This window comes from Hemiscyllium ocellatum, chromosome 18 (assembly GCF_020745735.1).
Source record: "Hemiscyllium ocellatum isolate sHemOce1 chromosome 18, sHemOce1.pat.X.cur, whole genome shotgun sequence".
Taxonomy (NCBI): domain Eukaryota; kingdom Metazoa; phylum Chordata; class Chondrichthyes; order Orectolobiformes; family Hemiscylliidae; genus Hemiscyllium; species Hemiscyllium ocellatum.
In genome coordinates this window covers 10,415,810-10,435,413 of record NC_083418.1, presented here as the reverse complement: position 1 = coordinate 10,435,413, position 19,604 = coordinate 10,415,810, and the positions used below count along the sequence as shown (strand labels likewise).

Here is a 19,604-nt window from a genome sequence, read left to right as displayed (position 1 = left end):
TGTGGAATTCTCTGCCACAAAAAATTGTTGACGCCAAAATATTGAATGTTTTCATAAAGTTAATGGATATAGTTCTTAGAGTTAAAGGAATCAAAGGGTATGAGGTGAAAACAGGAGCAGAGTATTGAGCTGGATGATAAGCTTTAATCATATTGAATGGCAACACAGACTGAAGGGCCAAATGGCTTAATCCTGCTCCTTCTATGTTTCATAAGGCGTGTAAATCAGTAATTCTCCAAAACCTTTGGAGAATTTGGGATGTTGGGGCCGCACAGTAATTTGAAAATTTCAAGTTGGAAATTGCCAGATGTTTATTACTTTCATGATCATTCAGGCTAGATTTCTATACCTAATGGAAGGGGGAAAAAAAGTGATGGATGTATTAATTAGAAGTTAATTGGGTCTGAACTGTATATATGAATATGGAAAGCTTGTAACCAGTGGCGGGGAGTGAGATTTATGGATTGTTGCCAAGTGAAATGAAGCCCTCTGATGTGGTCTTGAATCCTATTTAAATAGTTATCCTTTGGCATACTGAGGTATGTTTTAGGGTATGATTGCACGCCCCTATTTTCTGAAAATGAACCTTATTAAAATTGGGAAGAATGCAATTAAATTGGGGATCTAGGTTACTTCTTTACTAAAGAGGTAAATAGCCTGAGTACTCTTGTCACCACACAGAGGTAAGATGCAAGGTGTTGGAGAATTGATCATGGATGAAGATTTAGACAGCTGGTTAACTTCCATACTTAAAAAGCTGATTTACTTAGGGAAGGGCTTTTGCCCGAAACATCAAATTCGCTGATTCTCGGATGCTGCCTGAACTGCTGTGCTCTTCCAGCACCACCAATTCAGCATCTGCAGTCATTGTTTTTATCTAAAGATGCATAGTCAGATTTAGACAAATTTAGAAAGACTGAGGCTAGTAGTACCAATGGGTACATAACAGAATTCAGGAAGCGGGATGCAAGAGTACAAAAAATTTATTTGGAAATTCCAAATTTAAGTTCTTGGACTGTGCCAAAGTGTCAAGTATGGACAGATCTCTTGTTTTGACTGGAGTTAAATGTGAGGATAAATATACGCTGCTAGAATGTATGTTAGAAGTGCAAAAAATTCCTGGGCAAGTATTCCTTCCCAGCAGCATTCATGGCACAAAGGGGTCTATTGGTGATACAACACAAGTGGAGGACACAACATTAACAAATTGGTGAGACCATCTAGGTATAGATCGTAATTGAGAGTCATAGTTCTCTTTTTGTACTATTAGAAACGAGAACAGCGATATTATAGAAAATTTTGAGAGGTGAACAATATTTGGGATTTACAACAAGCAAATGAACAGTAGAAGCAGTCAAATTCAAAGTACGACCATATCATGAACTACCCCTAACTTTGTTATAAAGTATTCAAAACCAAATATGAAACAAAGGATTCAGAGGAAGAAATCGGAGATCCAGATCAAAGAGAGGGCGTTGTATTGGTCACAAGAAGCTTCAGATCATTGATCAACGTGTTGGCTGCAGTTTTGCAATTGTGCAGCATTGAACAGCAGGTGCATACCTACCATATGGACAACATGCTACTAAGACACTTAGTAAAAGGGATCAGGACAAAGTTGAAGAATTTGAGATTTCCACCAGTTTCAAATTTGCGACTGCTCACAAAATGTTTGAAAAGATGCCTATTCCTTGTAAAATAGCCAGAATTAATCATTTAATTAGCACGGATGAAGTGTTCAGTGAAATATTCTTGTTATTAAAGTAGATTATCAATGGAGAAAAGAGATGCAACAGGATATGGAAGACGATAAAGCTCTTGTATTTGGAAATATCCACAATCAGGACCCTACTGTATTCCTTTGACAGAAAATAACCGCTCCAACCGGGAAATTAAACAAGTGTTATGAACATTGGGACTTAGGAAACAAAAGGTAACTAGATTAGAATTGTATATGCATTTTTGCACATGCTTTCTCAAAGATTAAAACATTTAGCAAAGAGTGCAGGAATAAGAGATGTGGAAGGCAATCAAGTTCTTAAAGATAAGCAATAACTGCAGCATTTACAAACATTGAAAGACGCCATAACCGTCTAACACAAATCTAACCTTAGCGAGAAATTTCAATGAGATAGTGACCATAGATTTAAGAAAATAAATCATTTCACGTCACAGATTTGGTAATCGGATTTTGTCAGTCAACAATAGCCTATAGTAAACACAAAGTACTGTATCAAAGTACAAGATATAGATATTATGGATATCATGAACTACCCCTAACTTTGTTATAAAGTATTCAAAATCAAATACGAAACAAAGGATTCAGAGGAAGAAATCGGAGATCCAGATCAAAGAGATCTGGATTCAGGTGTGCGTAGAATTCGCTAATGAACAATTCAGATGAGTGTGTGAATAAAGACATAATAGTTATGAATCTGACAGCAAAAAGCTCTAGTAGCAATGGAGTATGTGAAAGAAACCATGTTAAGAATTTGTTGCAGATGGCAGGAAGATGTACCTCATATCAGTTTGATTTTGACAGGAATTCTAAAAGTCCATCAGTTATAAGTGATCAGCCAACAACTTGGAAATGGAGCTACAATGAGTTCTATGTTTTCCAGAGCATTTGAATGCACTGTGGATAGGCAGAAAGCCCATAAATAAGAGAAAGAATGGAGGGCAAAGAGAAGAACTCCCAAAATATGTATAGGAATGATTTGGAGATGCTGGTGTTGGACTGGGGTGTACAAAGTTAAAAAAAATCACACAACACCAGGTTATAGTCCAACAGGTTTAATTGGAAGCACTAGCTTTCGAAGCGACGCTCCTTCATCACATGGTTATGGAGTACACAATTGTAAGACACAGAATTTATATCAAAAGTTGCTCTAAATCTTTGCTATAAATTCTGCCCCTTACAATTGTGTACTCCACAACCACCTGATGAAGGAGCAATGCTCCAAAAGCTAGTGAGCTTCCAATTAAACCTGTTGGACTATAACCTGGTGTTGTGTGATTTTTAACTTTATGTATAGGAAAGTTTTCTTTACCAGTAACATCCATGCCACTCAAGTGCCAGGCAATGACTGTCTTCAACAAGAGGAAGCTGACCACTGCCCTAACCATCAGCTAGCATTACCACCACTGAATCCCTGCTACCAAGCAGCTGGGGGGGGTAACTACTGACCAGAAACTGAACTGGACCAGTTTCCCGATTTATGAATGCTCAGAGTTACAAATGCAAATCCCATACAAGGTTAATTTTAAAGATGTGGCACATTAACATTCCCCGTACTTACAAACAGCTGCTTTATATTGGCCTGCATTTTGTCCCAACTTGCTAACTGACTCCAGAATGGAACCCGTTGTCAACCTGGGCACTGCCTGTCCATTGTCTGGCTACAAGAGCAGGTCAGAGGCTGAGAACCATGCACTCTCTGCCTGACTCCTCAAAGCCTGCCCACTACTTATAAAGCACAAGGCAGGAATGTGATGGAATATTCTCAACTTGCCATTTTCATCAACAGCCAAGAAACCTGACACTATTCAGGATTGAACACCCCTTTGATTAGCATCCCGTCCACCGCCTTCAATATGCACTTCTTTCAGTACCAATGCAGCAGTGTGTAACATCTATAAGAAGCAATACAGTAAGGCTCCTCATATAGCACTTGCCAAATCCAAAATCTTTATTTAATAGTATCAGCTTTTGTATAAATAGACCTCCAAAAAGATATTTAATAATATACCACAGCACAGATTTATTTGGAAAATTCGAAGCTCATTGGATTAAAGTCATGGCAGTACGGTGGGTAAGGAATTAGCTGAGGGATGGGAGGTTGAGCATAGTGGTGAAAGACATTCTTCTGACCAGACAGGTTCCATGGAGCTCCATTTTTGGACTATTATTTTCTTAGTAAAGGGGCTAGCAGCTAGACAAAGGCAGCACAATTGTCAAATTTGCAAATGATTATCAAATTTGGAGTATTAAATCGAGAGATAGAACAGACTATGGTACTGGATACAAAAACAAAGTGAGCATGCTAACCACCTCCCCCCTTTAGGTACATTATTAAGTGTAGAGTTTGGTAAAGTTGGGATGCTCCCCAATGTTGAGGCAAATAGGGGGACACTGTTTTCTTTCAAATAAAAAGACCAGCACCCAGCGGTTCAGAGATTTAAAATAATTGAGAAGGGCAACAAGGAAAAATTCATCACCTAGTTTTTCAGATCACAACATAGTGCCTATAAATAAAGGTGGAATCAGATTCTAGAGCAATGTTCAGAAGGCAGCTAGAAATATACATAATAAGGTCTAATTTGCAGGTTCACAGGGGAGAGGAATGGGATGAAATTGGAAATTTCAAGAAGGTGGAACAGGCTTGATAAGCTGACTGGTCTCCTATGCTCAGAAAAGTCAATGATGAACAGTTACAGTCATTGAGCACCATATATAATATTAATCAATCACAGACCTCCAATGTACTGGACATGTACCAATTACATACCTCCAGCAAGTGAGTACTGTGTATCGTAGTGCCAATCAGTTCCCACGTGACTGCCTTCCACTGTTGCATTCACTTCACTGCTTTTATGGTTGTTTGCAGCTTTCTGAGCAGTGGGTTCTGGTCGTGGTGGTGTGGGTGCTGGCAGTGGCGTCTCAGTGGGAGTAGCCACTGATTCAGAGACAGGCATGGGTGCTGTAATTGCATCAATCTCCTGCATTTACAGAAATACAAACATGACACTTGAACAAGCATTGATTCAGCCCACACTCAACCCAATGATGCCTTTCGGACTCAAAGAGTTCAATAAGAAACAGGAGGAGTAGACCATTTGGCCCTTTGAGCATGGTGTGCCCTTCAATAAGATCACAGTTGAACTGATCATGACCTCAACTCTCATTCCCATGCACCCTCATAACCTTAGACTCTCGGTAGATCAACAATCTAACTTAGGATTGAACACACTTAATGTTCTGGCCTCCAGTGTTCTCTGGGGAAGAGAATTCCAAACTCAGATGACCCTCCACGTTTCTCCTAACGTCCTAGTCTTAAGCAAGGAAAACAGGGCACCTATCTAAATTCCCCCACAAGGGAAAATATCCAATCAGCATCCACCCAGTCAGTCAATCTTCCAAAACCCATTTCTGATTGGCATCCAAAAACCAGGCCACATTTTCCCATGCATAGAATCCTTATACCCTTGATCCAGGATCTGCATTACAAGAAGGATTATACATACACACGGAAAAGATTGCATTATGCATGGAATGGCAGAGCAGATTGATGGGCTGAATGGCCTACTTCTGCCTCTATGTCTTATGGCCAAGTTGTAACTGGATTCAGTCAGCCACATATTTAGTTCTAGTCTTGAAAGCTGAGGATTTAAACTCCCCACTCTTAATGGATGGTCCTGAGGATTGAGATATGCTGCACTAAACAGGGAACATACAGGTAACAATCAAAAAATCAACCCTATAACATCAAAGAACAGGTATAACTAGTTGCCTATGTCTTTACTTTCTGTGGGACAATGATAGTGGAAGTTGATTGCCACTTTCGCCTGTAGACCATCTGCAATGCAATCGGATATGAAACATAGTGAGGTGCTTGAAAGAAGCAGTGAGGCATTTGTTGATCAGGATTGGAAATACTACATCAGACCCTGATTGAAGAAAATAATAAGTCACTTGCCTTTAGATGATGAGCTTGCCCTTTGAATTTCCTGGCTAGAAGCCATCCCAGTTGACGCAGTGTTGGTGAACCCAGATATCCATGGTGACAGGAGTGGGAAGGATCAGCGTGGCAACCACACCCCCTTTTTCATTAGTAAATGGTACATTCCATGATTTAAGGGCCTTATCACCATTCTGAAAGCAACTGAAGGGGTGGTGCCTTGCCTGCCAGGTAAATGGCTCAACTCCAATCTATGCTACTACAACAGCTATCTTATCATAAAACTGCAAATATATCAACAATTTAGCATAACAGCCTTGTTCCACAGGACAAAGTACAAGTGAAAACAAATGCACAGGTGAAAGAGTGTTTTTCACTTTATGATAGACAAAGTGCTATGTAAAGAGGTAGGGTGGAGTCTCTGTTACGCCAAGCCTGTGGGAGAAGCTGGGTCATCATTTTTTTTCCCCACTACCTGAGGACCTCTATAGGCTACAAACACTAATTTGTGGCGATCAATTCTTGTAACCACTTCCATGAAATGCATTTACCACCAGGATACGCTTGACACTCTCAAATATTATAAGAATGAAATTGAACAGCCACTTCTCCGACCACTACACTGTAGATGAGTGGCAAAGGGCAAACACACACTGCACATTCAGGATAGGTCAGCAAAACAGAGGCTCCATCATTCTTTTCCATGGGCTTGTGGCATGTGGATGTCACTAGCTGGGCCAGTATTTACTGTTCATCCTTAATTGCCATGAAGAAGATGGTGGTGAGCTACCTCCTTGAAGTGCTAAGGTCCTGTGGTATAAGACCACCCATGGTGCTAAAGTTCCAGGATGTTGAACTGTACCATATATTATACATGTCAGGATGGTGAAAGCTTGGAGGAGAACTCAAAGGTGGTACTGCTCTTGTCCTGCTTGATGATTGTCATCAAGGGTTTGGAAAGTGCTGTCTAAAGAGCCCCAAGTGATGTAATGCAACAAATCTTGTAGATGGTATGCACTGCTGTTACTGCACATTGGTGGTGGACGGAATGAATATTTGTTGATGCAGTACTAATAAGGTAGGCTATTTTGTCCTGAATGGTGTCAAGCATTCCTGACCATGCCTTGTCGATGATGGACAGGCTTTGGGGAAGTCAGGAGATGAGTTACTGACACATAACACCTACAACTTCTAATTGATCCTAGAGACATGTCAAAACATATAATAGGCTCAACATGCAGATTCATTGAAACTGCTCTTTGTCAAGACTAGTCACCTTGATTGCTGAAGTACCAGAATGAGTTTTACTAGTTCAAAAAAAGAGACAGTGAATGTTGGCAATTTGAACTAAAGGGAAAAACTGAAATTGACAGTGAATGAAATTCCATCTTGACATGTGGAAACATGGGGTGGCTGATCAAGGACTGTAGATAAATGTAATAATTTGCTTTATCTGCCCAGAGCTATATCCCTTCCTCTAGCATGCACCAACTCTCAGAATTAGAACCATAGGCACTTGTTCACCTTCTCTGTCACAAGTGCAAATCTACCAGGCAGAGGTTTAGAGCACAGATAGATTTGTTAAGGGCCAACTGTTACAAAGCAAAATGATCAATCCCTGTGATGTTTATGAATTCACATGCATTCGACCATGGACAAGGGCTTACAACAGTGACTCATTATCTATACAATATTTCCTGGTAATAAACTTCCAACAACTAAAACCAAAACATAAAGGCTATAAGGAACTGGAAGTCATTCTCCAATTTGTGGGAGTTGGGAGCCATGGAGATGGCAGGCTGGTTGAGGTGGAAGAGCAGTGCAGCAAGTAGGTAGGGTGGAAACAAAGAGGAGGAGGGAGAAACAGTTTAGGGGGAGGAATGGAGAGAGATATATGTGGCAAAAACTCGTTCTTGCATGGGCTTTAAAAGTATCAGTTACTTTTTAAGAAGCACCTTAAAGAATGAAAACAAAAGTTGTGAAAATGTTTCGGGAGAAATTTCGGAGCTTAAGGTACCAGCTGAAAGAATAGTCATCAAGGGTGGAGTGATTTGAGATACTGAGGACAGAATTAGATGAGTACAGATTTTTCAGAAGCTTGTTAGACTGGACTAGGTCTCAAAGACAGATGAGATAGCGGAAGAATTTGAGGAAAAAAAGTAAAGATTTTAAAAACAAGGCACTGCTTAACCAGGACCCAAAGTAGATCGGCGAACATGAGGTGGTGCATGAATAGAACATGACAATTTAGGATATCAAAGTTAAAAATCACACAACACCAGGTTATAGTCTAACAGGTTTATTTGGAAGCACTAGCTTTCAGAGCACTGCTCCTTCATCAGGTGGTTGTGGAGAATAAGATTGTAAGACACAGAATTTATAACCTGCTTAACAGCCGGCTTAAAGTGAACAGGATCTCCAAGCAGATCGCACATATCGAAACAGACATCAAGTTCCTACAGAAATGCAGGCAAGCAGGAAAGGCTATAAATTCTGTGTCTTACAATCTTATGCGCCACAACAACCTGATGAAGGAGCGGCGCTCCAAAAGCTAGTGCTTCCAATTAAACCTGCTGGACTATAACCTGGTGTTGTGTGATTTTTAACTTTGTACATCCCAGTCCAACACCGGCATCTCCGAATTAGGATATCAAAAGCAGAATCTGAATGTTGCTGCAATAGAAACCGTGCAGCCAGCTTGGAGTGAGTTGGAATAATTGGGTAACTATGGGTAACAAGGCAAATGAGGGTTTCAGCAGTGGGAAAGCAAAGAAAAAGTTAGAATTAGCTTACAGAAGTGGGAAAAAGTGGTCTTAGTAATAGGTCTCTGATTGGTTGAAGTATGACGTCAAGTTTGCAAACAATTTGGATGTTGGGCAAATGTTCCCATGGTTTAACAGCAGGAAGTAGTGGGGAAAATCAAAGCTGGGGTTGCTAACATACATATGCAAGTTTATGTGCTTTCAGATGACATTGATAGCATGAATATATCAATGAGAAATAGGAAGGCGGCGAAGTTGGATCCTCAGGGAGAACCAGAGAACTATACAACAGAAACAGAACTCACTTTACAGACCTGATCAATAAAAATGGAATGAGAACCAAGTATGTGCAGTCCTTCCTAGCTAAAACAGGAGATGTGTACTGGAGCAGGATAAAATTTGGGCGGCACGGTGGCACAGTGGTTAGCACTGCTGCCTCACAGCGCCGGAGACCCGGGTTCAATTCCTGACTCGGGCAGCTGACTGTGTTCTCCCAGTGTCTGCGTGGGTTTCCTCTGGGTGCTCCGGTTTCCTCCCACAGTCCAAAGATGTGCGGGTCAGGTGAATCGGCCATGCTAAATTGCCCATAGTGTTAGGTAAAGGGGTAAATATAGGGGTATTGATGAGTTGCGCTTCAGCGGGTCGGTGTGGACTTGTTGGGCCGAAGGGCCTGTTTCCACACTGTAAGTAATCTAAAAAAACATTAGGAGGCAAATCACATCAAAGCTGAAGGAAGGACGAGGATGGCAGGGAGATATCGGAAGTGACATCTGAATATGATTAAACTTGTCTTGATACTATTCTGGCTAAGGAAATCTGACTGGGAGAATTCAAAACTTGCCATGTTCGAAGACTAGACAGGAGTGAAATTGGAAACGTGCAGTGGTTTGCAATCCAGGATTAACTTTTTGAGGAAGGATTGATGTCAGCTTGTCCAGAGAAGAGAGGGATAGTACCTTCGAAGAGAAATCCCTCAAACTTAATTAACATAGGATGTAGGAATGGAAGCTGGGCGAAATTAGGGCTGCGCTCAGGGTGGGGGCGTTGCGTAGAGAGGAAGAGAAGATGCTGGCTGTGCGCAGAGCTTGCAAGGTCAACCTAATCCTCACCGCCATGAAGTTGGCCAACGTGCTGTCGATATCTGCAGGCTTGCCAGCCTGTGGCTCTGCCTCTGGTGGCTCAGTGTCAGGACCATCTTCATCCTCGCTGTCTGTGTAGGCTCCGAGTAAGCCCAACCCACCTGCAAGCCAGGAGTACAAATAAAAACAGCTAGTATCTGCGGCTTCTTCCTCCTCTCACCCACTGCGGGAGTCAGCAACAATTTGCTGGCAACAGTTCACATTGAGCAGTGGATGTGAACTGTAGAACAGAAATGAACCACGACAGATTAAGTGAGTGGTCAAACGACAAAAAATGGAGTGCAATATGGACAAGAATAAATGCTGAAAATGACAAACATTTAAAATGGCTTATAGGGTAGATAGTTAAACAACTTAATTGGTCGTGCAATCTTGATACGACAGCTAGGCCATTCAGAAATGTAATCAGGAAGTAGCTACCTGTAGTCCGGACTGCAGGTTCCTTTGCTGTTCCGTTATCTGTATTGTTTGAACTTGAATTAACAAATAATTGATCAGATGCATCCTCTTGTTCATCTGCAGAAAAGGAAGGATATTACTGAAGGAGTCACTAAAATTAACAGCTAGAGGGACTCATGGTGAATAACATGCTTCTCAAAACTTTAAAGAACTTGCAGTCAATAAATGCCTCTGCTTGCTCCCGGGTCCGAATCTCCCCATGGAGTTCAATGCCTATTCTGGGGAGAATAAAACAACCAAGGGGCAGGGCCACAATGAGGAAAAAAAATACTAACTGGACACCCAGCAGCTTTTCTCAAAATACCCAAAGCAGACACAGAATGACACAGCACTAGTAAGATCTTTGACAACCCAAAATGCAGCCCAGTGAGTGTACATTTTCCACTGAAACTCAGCACGGTTCACCCCAGCAGCAGCTGGAAACACAGCTGTTCATTTTAAATACATAATTTATTCAAATTTGTTTGCAGTTAGAGATCAGCAAAAAAAACCCATTGGGCACGAGAATAGGCACTGAAACAAGAAGCAGACAGCAACCAGCTATAAAGAAAGCAACCAGTATATAATTATCATCCCCACTTGATTCATTTTCAGCTGGGTTCTTGAGAGATGTGGGGATGGAAGCTCACACAACCAAGGAACCAAAGGTTAAGAGAAACGCACAGTGTTCTGCTGAAGATACAGCTCAGCTGCCTGCAGGCCAGCACTGGCTTGGGTGAATGGGTAGTAATCCATAAATCAGTGGCATCACAACAACAGATCCCCCTACATGATCAGCACTGGTATAGAAACAGGAAGCTGCCATCGGCATGAATTAAATGCCAAAGAGCTGTTGAACATATACACCAGATTAATTTTTCATTGCAAATTTTAATTATTAAATGTATTAACAATGAAATAATGCCTAGAACACAGGGATTAGCAGACAGGTCTGAGCTGCAGATTAAAAAGAGAAGCCTAATGGGAATGTGAAGAGAGGTAGCCACAGCTCAGATTATAATGGTCTCTATAAACAAGACAAGTACACAGCACTAGGCATCCTGAAAGATGACTTGAAGGTCAAGAGTAAGTCAGGAGTTTAAATTATATACACAGTTTTCAGATTTAAACAGTTAAATGTAACAGGTTTACATTTAGAGCTAAGAGATATACAGCACAGAAACACACACTTCAGTCCAACTCATGCATGCTGACCAGATGTCCTACATTAAATCCAATCCCATTTACTAGCATTTGGCCCATATCCTTCTAAACCCTTCCTATTCATATACCCATCCAGACGCCTCTTAAATGTTGTAATTGTAACCAGCCTTCACCACTTCCTCTGGCAGCTCATTCCATACATATATCACCCTCTGCCTGAAAAGTTGCCCCTTAGATCCCTTTTAAATCTGTCTCCTCTCACCCTAAACCTACGCCTATTAGATGCAGGTTTGCTCGCTGAGCTTGAAGGTTCATTTCCAGACATTTTGTCACCCTACTAGGTAACATCTTCAGTGGGTCTCCAGGTGTAGCACTGCTGATGATTTCTGTTTTCTATTTTTATGTTTGGGGTTCTTTGGGTTGGTGATGTCATTTCCTGTGATGTCACTTCCTGTACTTTTTCTCAGGGGATGGTAGATGGGGTCTAACTCGATGCGTTTGTTGATAGAGTTCTGGTTGGAATGCCATGCTTCTAGGAATTCTCGTACAAGTCTCTGTTTGGCTTGTCCGAGGATGAATGTGTTGTCCCAGTCGAAGTGGTGTCCTTCCTCATCTGTATGTAAGGATAGTAATGAGAGAGGGTCATGTCGTTTTGTGGCTAGTTGATGTTCATGTACCCTGGTGGCTAGTGTTTTGTCCAATGTAGTGTTTGTTACAGTTCTTGCACAGTATTTTGTAAATGACATTACTTTTGCTTATTGTCTGTACAGGGTCTTTCAAGATCATTAGCTGCTGTTTTAGTGTGTTGGTGGGTTTGCCAACAGGTCTGAGTAGCCCACAAACCCACCAACATACTAAAACAGCAGCTAATGATCTTGAAAGACCCTGTACAGACAATAAGCAAAAGTAATGTCATTTACAAAATACTGTGCAAGAACTGTAACAAACACTACATTGGACAACAGGCAGAACACTAGCCACCAGGATACTTGAACATCAACTAGCCACAAAACGACATGACCCCCTCTCATTACTATCCTTACATACAGATGAGGAAGGACACCACTTCGACTGGGACAACACATTCATCCTCGGACAAGCCAAACAGAGACTTGTACGAGAATTCCTAGAAGCATGGCATTCCAACCAGAACTCTATCAACAAACACATTGAGTTAGACCCCATCTACCACTCCCTGAGAAAAAGAACAGGAAATTAATCACCAACCCAAAGAAATTCAAACATATAAAGCAGAAATCATCAGCAGTGTTTTACCCAGAGGCCGAAGATGTTACCTAGTATGGTGACAAAACGTCTGGGAACGAACCTTCCAGCTCAGCGAGCAAACCTACATCCAGAATCTCAACCTGAGCTACAAATCTTCTCAAAACTTGCAATGCTTTCTAGTTTTGGATTTGCCCCACCGCCAGGAAAACCCTTGTCTATTTATCCAAGCCATGCCCCTAATGATTTTGTAAACCTCTATAAGGTCACCCCTCAGCATCTGACACTCCAGAGAAAACAGCCTCAGTCTAATCAGTCTTTTCCTAGAGCTCAAACCCTCCAATCCTGGTAAATGTTTTCCCAACATCCTTCCTACAGGAGGGAGACCCGAATTACATGTAGTATTCCAATAACAGCCTAACTGCAACATGACCTCCCAACTCTGATAGTCAATGCACTGGACAATAAAGAAAAGCATACTAAATGCCTTCTTCAATGGCCTACCTACCTTGGACTACACTTTCAAGGGACGAAGAACCTGCGCTCCAAGGTCTCTTTGTTCAGCAACAAGCCCCAGGACCTTACCATTAAGAGGAGTCCTGCACCGATATGCCTTTCCAAAATGAATCTAAATTTATCTGAATTTAGAATTTATCTAAATTGAAATCCACCTTCCATCCTTGGCCCATATGATCAAGATCTCATTGTACTGAGGTAATCTTCTTCACATTCAGCCCATATCTCTCTAATCGTTTCCCATTCATACGCCCATCCAGATGCGACTGTAAGTTGTGACTGTATTGTCAAATCCCATTGGATTCCAGATTAAGAACAGGCCACAAGTTGTATGGAGATGAATTGAGGTGAGGAGTTTTTTTTAATATATATTGCCTACACTTTCAGTCTGTATCTGGTACTGGAAAGGCTAAAAGTATTTCACTGTCAGCAAGTATAAATGAGCCATGCTTAGAGCTCAGTATCTTTACATTCATACACAGGGATCAATGCTCTGCAAAAACAGAAAGGAATATGTTCAAACCGTATCCATCTTTTAAAATTTCCAGGAGTTTGGTAAACTTCTCGTTTCCCACTCCATGAAAATACCTTAGCCAACCAGTGCTAACTTGTCAACCTGACTTTCAGCTTAAAAAAAAACTTTGCTCTGTATCTCACCCCGTGGTGTACCTGTCCTGAGTACTTGATGGAGTGTGTCAAGGAATGTTCACTTTTAGTTTTAAAGAGTAGAGGGAACTTTGTTGTCATTTTAAGAGTTGAAGGTATTTTACTCTGTATCTAACCCGGTACTATACCTGTACTGTGAGTGTTTGAAGGGGACAATGTAGTTTGTTACTTCCCAATTTAAAAGAATAAAGGAAGGTTTACTTTCTGATTAGAAGCAACTACACTGCTGTTACAGCACTGCAAGATATGGGAATTGATAGATGCTAGTATGATCAGTACAAATTTACCTCAAGGGACATCAGTTCAGAGTTTGAGCTGGATGCTGAGCTGTAGGTATTGCAACTCATCAAGGTCCGTGCATATTTTGTCCCAAATGCAGTCGCAGCCCTGAAAGTCATCTGATTGGGTCAGTGATCGGGAACAGGGGAGTATGGGCAGCACGGTGGCTCAGTGGTTAGCCTCACAGCACTAGGGTTTGATTCCCACCTCAGGACACTGTCTGTGTGGAGTTTGCACATTCTCCCCGTGTCTGCATGGGTTTCCTCCAGGTGCTCTATTTTCCTCCCACAGTCCAAAGATGTGCAGGTCAGGTGAATTGGCCAAGCTAAGTCACCCATAGTGTTAGGTGCATTGGTCAGGGGTAAATATAAGGTAGGAATGGGTCTGCGTGGGTAAAAACAATGATTGCAGATGCTGAAACCAGATTCTGGATTAGTGGTGCTGGAAGAGCACAGTAGTTCAGGCAGCATCTGAGGAGCAGTAAAATCAATGTTTCAGGCAAAAGCCCTTCATCAGGAATAAAGGGGATTACTGTTTGGAGGGTCAACGTGGACTTGTTAGGCCAAATACTCTGTTTCCACACGGTAAGGAATCTAATCTATGGCTGCAGCTGTGATGGGGATAAGACCTTGAAGGGCGGAGCCTTAATCTTTGCAACTGTCCAATCAGCTGAGAGATATTTCAGATTTGAAAGCAAGAGTGAGCCACAGAATAGATTAGCTAAATAACCATGACACATCGCACAGAAAGCCATTCAAGTGTAGGTAGAAAAAAAACTTAGCCGCAGAAGGGGACAGAACAGTAAGGGGTACTTACACTTTTCTGAAACAAACAGAAAATGAGTCCAAATGGCTGTGTTGCCTCACAGACTCAGGGCTTGAAAGAAAATCACTATTGGGAAGGAGAGAGAAGACAGCAGGTGTGGGGGATTTCAGTAGAGTAGAAGAATAGGCAGGGAAAGAAGAGGATGCTGGTGAGGGGACTGTCTTTGAATGCATGTAGCATTTGAAACAAAACAGATGACAGTCATCATTGTATCCTCTAGCCACAGGTGGGGTCCCAGAGGACTGGAGAATAGTAATGTTATCTCATTGTTTAACAGGGGTAATCCAGGAAATTATAGGCCTGTGAGCCTCAAGTAGGAAAATTATTGGAAAAGATTCTCAGGGACAAGATCTATAAGCATTTAGTAGCATATGGGCTGAATAGCGATAAACAGAAGCATGGTTGTGTGCAGGGCAGGTCATGCCTCACTAACCTGATTTAAGTATTTTGAGAAAGTGACGAAGACGATTGATGAGGGACAAATAGTTGATGTTGTCTACATGAACATCAGTACAAAGGAACTCGATTATCCGAACGAGATGAGTGGGCATTATTTTGTTCGGATAATTGATTATTCGGTTAATCGTTTCAATGCCTCTCCTCTGGGGCTCAGAGTTTTCCATTAAGGCTGCTCCCTGTTCAGCAGACTGCAGCACACCCCATGCAACAGCACAGCATGTGTAAGCACCGTGCCCAACCCCATCCAGCACCACCCGCCACACCACCCCCAACCAACACCACCCGCTACAACACCCCCCCGCCTGCCCCCAACCCCATCCAACACCACGCCCTGACGGCCGACCCCTGCCTGCGCCCCCGCCCCCATCAGCCCCCCTCCCCTTCCGGAGCAGCTGGAGTGGACACCAACAGTTTGCTGCTTCAAATAGCACGGGCGTGTGCGCGCGCACACAACTTTTTGATAAGTTCCACCTCTGCCCTGTACAGATCAATGTTAGAGGGAATATCTGGGGAAAGGGGATTTCAGGGTTCACCCCTACGTAGAACTCCAGAGAAAGTGTGGGTAGAGAGGGAGGGCAGGTGGTCAGTCATTTGGCTCCCATTGATGTCCAGGACTTTTCTTGGCAGCATTTCAGCGAGCCAAGCTCATTCTTCGATCAGCGTTGGAAACATATCTTTGATGTAATGTTTCTATCGGGACCTTGAGATCTCCTTCAGATAATCGAGGTTCTTCTGTAAAAGTTCCTCATGGCACACTTATGCAAGAGGTGAAGTCACATGATATCAGGGGTGAGCAGGCAGGTTGGATACAGAACTGGCTTAGCAATAGGAGACAGAGGGTAGTGGTGAAAGAATGCTTTTCACAATGGAAGACTATGACTAGTGGTGTTCCACAGGCATCAGTGCTGGGACCTCTGTTGTTTGTGAGCTACATAAATGATCTGGAGGAAAACCAGTAGTCGGTCTAATTTATAAGTTTGCGGATGATACAAAGATTGGTGGAGTTGTGGATAGTGAGGAGGATTGTCAGAGGACACAGCAGAATACAGATCAGTTGGAGGCATGGGCAGAAAAACGGCAATTGGAGTTTAATCCAGGTAAATGTGAGGTGATGCATTGTGGAAGGTCAATTACAGGTGGAAATTATACAGTGAATACCAGAACCCTTAGGAGTATTGAAATGCAGAGATCTGGGTGTGCAGGTCAACAGATCACTGAAGATGGCAGTGCCGGTAGATATGGTAGTAAAATATGGTCCATACCATGTTTGCCTTCACTGGAAGGAGTACTGTGGATAGACAAGTTATGTTGCAGCTTTGTACAATTTTAGTTAGGCCGAACTTGGAATATCGTGTAGTTTTACCATACTACCAGATCGGTATGAATGCTTCGGAGAGGGGACAGAAAAGGTTTATCAGAATGTTGCCTAGTATGGGGGATTTTAGCTATGAAGAAAGGTTGGATAGACTGGATTTGTTTTCACTGGAACGCAGGAGATTGAAGGGCTACCTGTCAGAAGTTTAAAAGATTGCAAATGGCCTGGATAGAGTGGAAAATTAGGCTTTTCCAAGAGTAGAGTGGTCAATTACTAGGGGACACAGGTTCAAAGTGTGAGGGGAGAAGGTTTAAAAGAGATATGTGAGGCACATTTTTCTCACAAAGGATGGTGCGTGCTGAGAACGCACTGCCAGAGGGAAGTGGTGGAAGCAGATGCAATAGTGGCATTTAAGAAACACCTGGACAAATACATATATAGGAAGGGAATAGAGGGGTACAGATCCTGTAAGTGAAGACCAATGGCAATTGAAAAGGCAAAATGTGTCAACCCAAGCCTGGAGGGCCTCAGGGCTTGTTCTTTGTTCTGTGAATCAGCGGTGTGAATAATAAATCACAGTGTTTTCACAGCCATAAGAAACATGGCTGCCGGGTGAGTGAGTTGGAAAGGAGACAGGAGTTTTCAGGCACCAAAGCAAGAAAGAGAGGTGTAGGGATGGCTCTGTTAGTTAAAGTCAGGAGTACAATGAGAGAGATGACCTCAGTTGAGGGAAGCAGGATGGAGGTGCAGTTTGGGTAGAGCTGAGCCTCATGGCAGTGTTGTACAAGTGGCTGGTTTATGAACCCCGTGTTTATCAGGGGACAATCCCAGCAGGTATCAGCCCTGCTCGGGATGAAGCAGCCTCTGAGGCATCCCCCCCCCAACACCCCCCACCGCCGCCGCCGGGGCTTCTCCTCCCCGAGGCCCAGCCTCCCCCACAACTCACCCTCGGAGCCCGAGCCGCGCTCCTCCTTCTTGTGGCCAGGCTCCAGCTGTAAGATGGGGCGTCGCCGGCTCTGTGGCAGATTGATCCGCGTCTTCTTCCCCATCGGACCGGCTTCCGAGGTAGGCCGCAGCTCGGCGTCTCGCAGCCGGGGCTCGGATCGAGCCGCCGCTACCCTTCTAGCCTGGGCCGGGACCGCCCCCTCTGTCCTCGGTCTCTCTCTGCCGCCTGATCCGGCCTAGGCCTACCTCCCTCCCTTCCCTCTACCTCTCTCCTGGTCCGGCCTAGGTCCCCTCTCCCTCTCCAGGGTTTCTCCTTTCCCTCCACACGGAGCTGACAACGTGGTGACGTCAACGCGTCAATGGAGTGGTGGTGGAGCGTGGTGATGTCAACGCGTCAATGGAGGTGGGGCGTGGTGGCGTCAATGGGGGTGGTGGAGCACGGCGATGTCAACGCGTCAATGGAGGTGGAGCGTGGTGAAGTCAACGCGTCAATGGAGGTGGAGCGTGGTGGCGTCAATGGGGGTGGTGGAGCACGGCGATGTCAACGCCTCAATGGAGGTGGAGCGTGGTGATGTCAACGCGTCAATGAGGGTAGAGCGCGGCACCGGAGCGTCAGGGCCCCTGCCATCAGGACGTGCAGACCCCGTGCTCCTGGTACCTGGGAACCGTCGCCATTGCTCTCCCGGAGGAAGTCGGCCAGAGAAAGGGGAGCGTCGTCCCGGACCAACAACAACACCTGAACAGCTAGAGTGAGGGGCCAGAGGGCGGGAGCCTCTGCAAGGCAGGCACGGCCAGAGGGTCACGGTGAGAGAAGAGGAGGCACCGTGGCGGAGGGACGGTGGGTTAGCTCAGGGAGCTGCAGGCTGCTCCCTCTCTGATGCTGAAAGCACAGGCCCCGCTCCGGGCCTGGTCAGCCCCGCTCCGGGCCTGGTCAGCCCCGCTCCGGGCCTGGTCAGCCCCGCTCCGGGCCTGGTCAGCCCCGCTCCGGGCCTGGGTCGAGCAGCCTTCAGTGAGCTCCAGACACCAGCCAGAACATTAACCTCCTGTCACTAACCTTGAAGCTTAATGCCCCGGGTCGTTGACTTGAACCGTGGACTGCACTTTTCCATTGGAATCAATGTTCGCCGAGCTGAACAAATGTAATACTCTTCTGTATCAGTGCAATCCTAGCTGAAATAACTTGCAAAACCAAAAAAAAATACAGAAATAGCTTGTATATTCAAATTGACGACAGTCGCCAAGTCTCCCTTAAGCAATCTCTTCAGTTTAGGAATGATTGGCTTCTACTCCAAGCCTGGGCTTTTAAATCCAGCACATAATCTGCAGATTCTCCTAGGAGTGAATATCAGGTGATGCTTTAAAGGTCTGTATTGGTGCCATACCAAATAAAAACTCCTTTTTTTGGTTTATCACTGAGTTGTTGAAGATGTTTGCCATAGACACGAGGAGTAGGCTAGTCAGCCCTTCAAGTCTGATCTGCCATTCAGTATCATTGAGCATGATCCTCCATCTCAGTCCCATACTTCTACTTTCTTTCCATTCCCCCAACATCTTTGATGTATAAATAAAAATTGAAAGAGCTGTGCCTGCAGTAAATTGGAAACAAAAACAAATTGCTGGAAAAGCTCAGAAGTGTCACCAGATGAAATGTTACCTTTGATTTCTCTTCACAGATGCTGCCAGACCTGCTGAGCTTTTCTAGCAACTTCTGTTTTTGTTTCTGATTTACAGCGTCTGCAGTTCTTTCGGTTTTGCTTCTGTGGAACTGCCTGAGTATTTCCAGCAATTTTTGTTTGTTATTTTTGAAGTCTAGAAATGTTTCAGTCACTCCCTTGAGTATTCTCTGTCCACAGTTTCTGGTAGTGAAATATATGGGTTGACATTTCGTTGACGAAATTTCAGAGTTATCCAGCATAGAAATAGGCTGTTTAGCCCAACATGTCAATGCCAAACTATACTCATCCCATTCACCTGCACTTGGTCTGTAGTTTAATCTGCCCTGGAAGTTTATATTCTCATTCAAATGATTTTAAAAGTTGCAATAGTAACTGCTTTCACTATGCACTCAGGCAGAATGGTCCATATTTCTACCACCCTCTGGCTGTTAATTTCTGTGAACTCTAAACCACTTCCTCCTCACCTTAAACCTATGTCCTGTAGTCTAAGACATGTCTGTTATGGGGAAAAGATTCTC

General features: G+C 43.6%; 1 protein-coding gene and 1 long non-coding RNA gene across 4 annotated transcripts in view; one reads left to right on the top strand and one right to left on the bottom strand.

Annotated features, from left to right (window-relative positions):
• The window catches only part of fnbp4 (formin binding protein 4), a 44,112-nt gene extending 26,364 nt beyond the window's left edge, over positions 1 to 17,748 (bottom strand). Inside the window, exons 1-4 of one of the 2 annotated variants that reach the window (XM_060838691.1) lie at positions 17,412 to 17,748; positions 10,000 to 10,095; positions 9,550 to 9,680; positions 4,509 to 4,719 (exon numbers count right to left, since the gene is read on the bottom strand). In XM_060838691.1, the coding sequence (XP_060694674.1) occupies positions 4,509 to 4,719; positions 9,550 to 9,680; positions 10,000 to 10,095; positions 17,412 to 17,514 (541 nt within the window). In that variant the 5' untranslated portion in view covers positions 17,515 to 17,748. Of the gene's footprint in view, positions 1 to 4,508; positions 4,720 to 9,549; positions 9,681 to 9,999; positions 10,096 to 17,411 lie in introns of those variants that run through there. The other variant, XM_060838692.1, reaches the window with a different exon arrangement.
• A 254-nt stretch (positions 17,749 to 18,002) lies between these two features.
• Positions 18,003 to 19,604, top strand: part of LOC132824337 (uncharacterized) — a 59,225-nt gene continuing 57,623 nt past the window's right edge. For both annotated transcript variants that reach the window (XR_009645655.1, XR_009645654.1), the window contains exon 1: positions 18,003 to 18,214. This is a non-coding gene — a long non-coding RNA (uncharacterized LOC132824337). The remainder of the gene's footprint in view (positions 18,215 to 19,604) is intronic.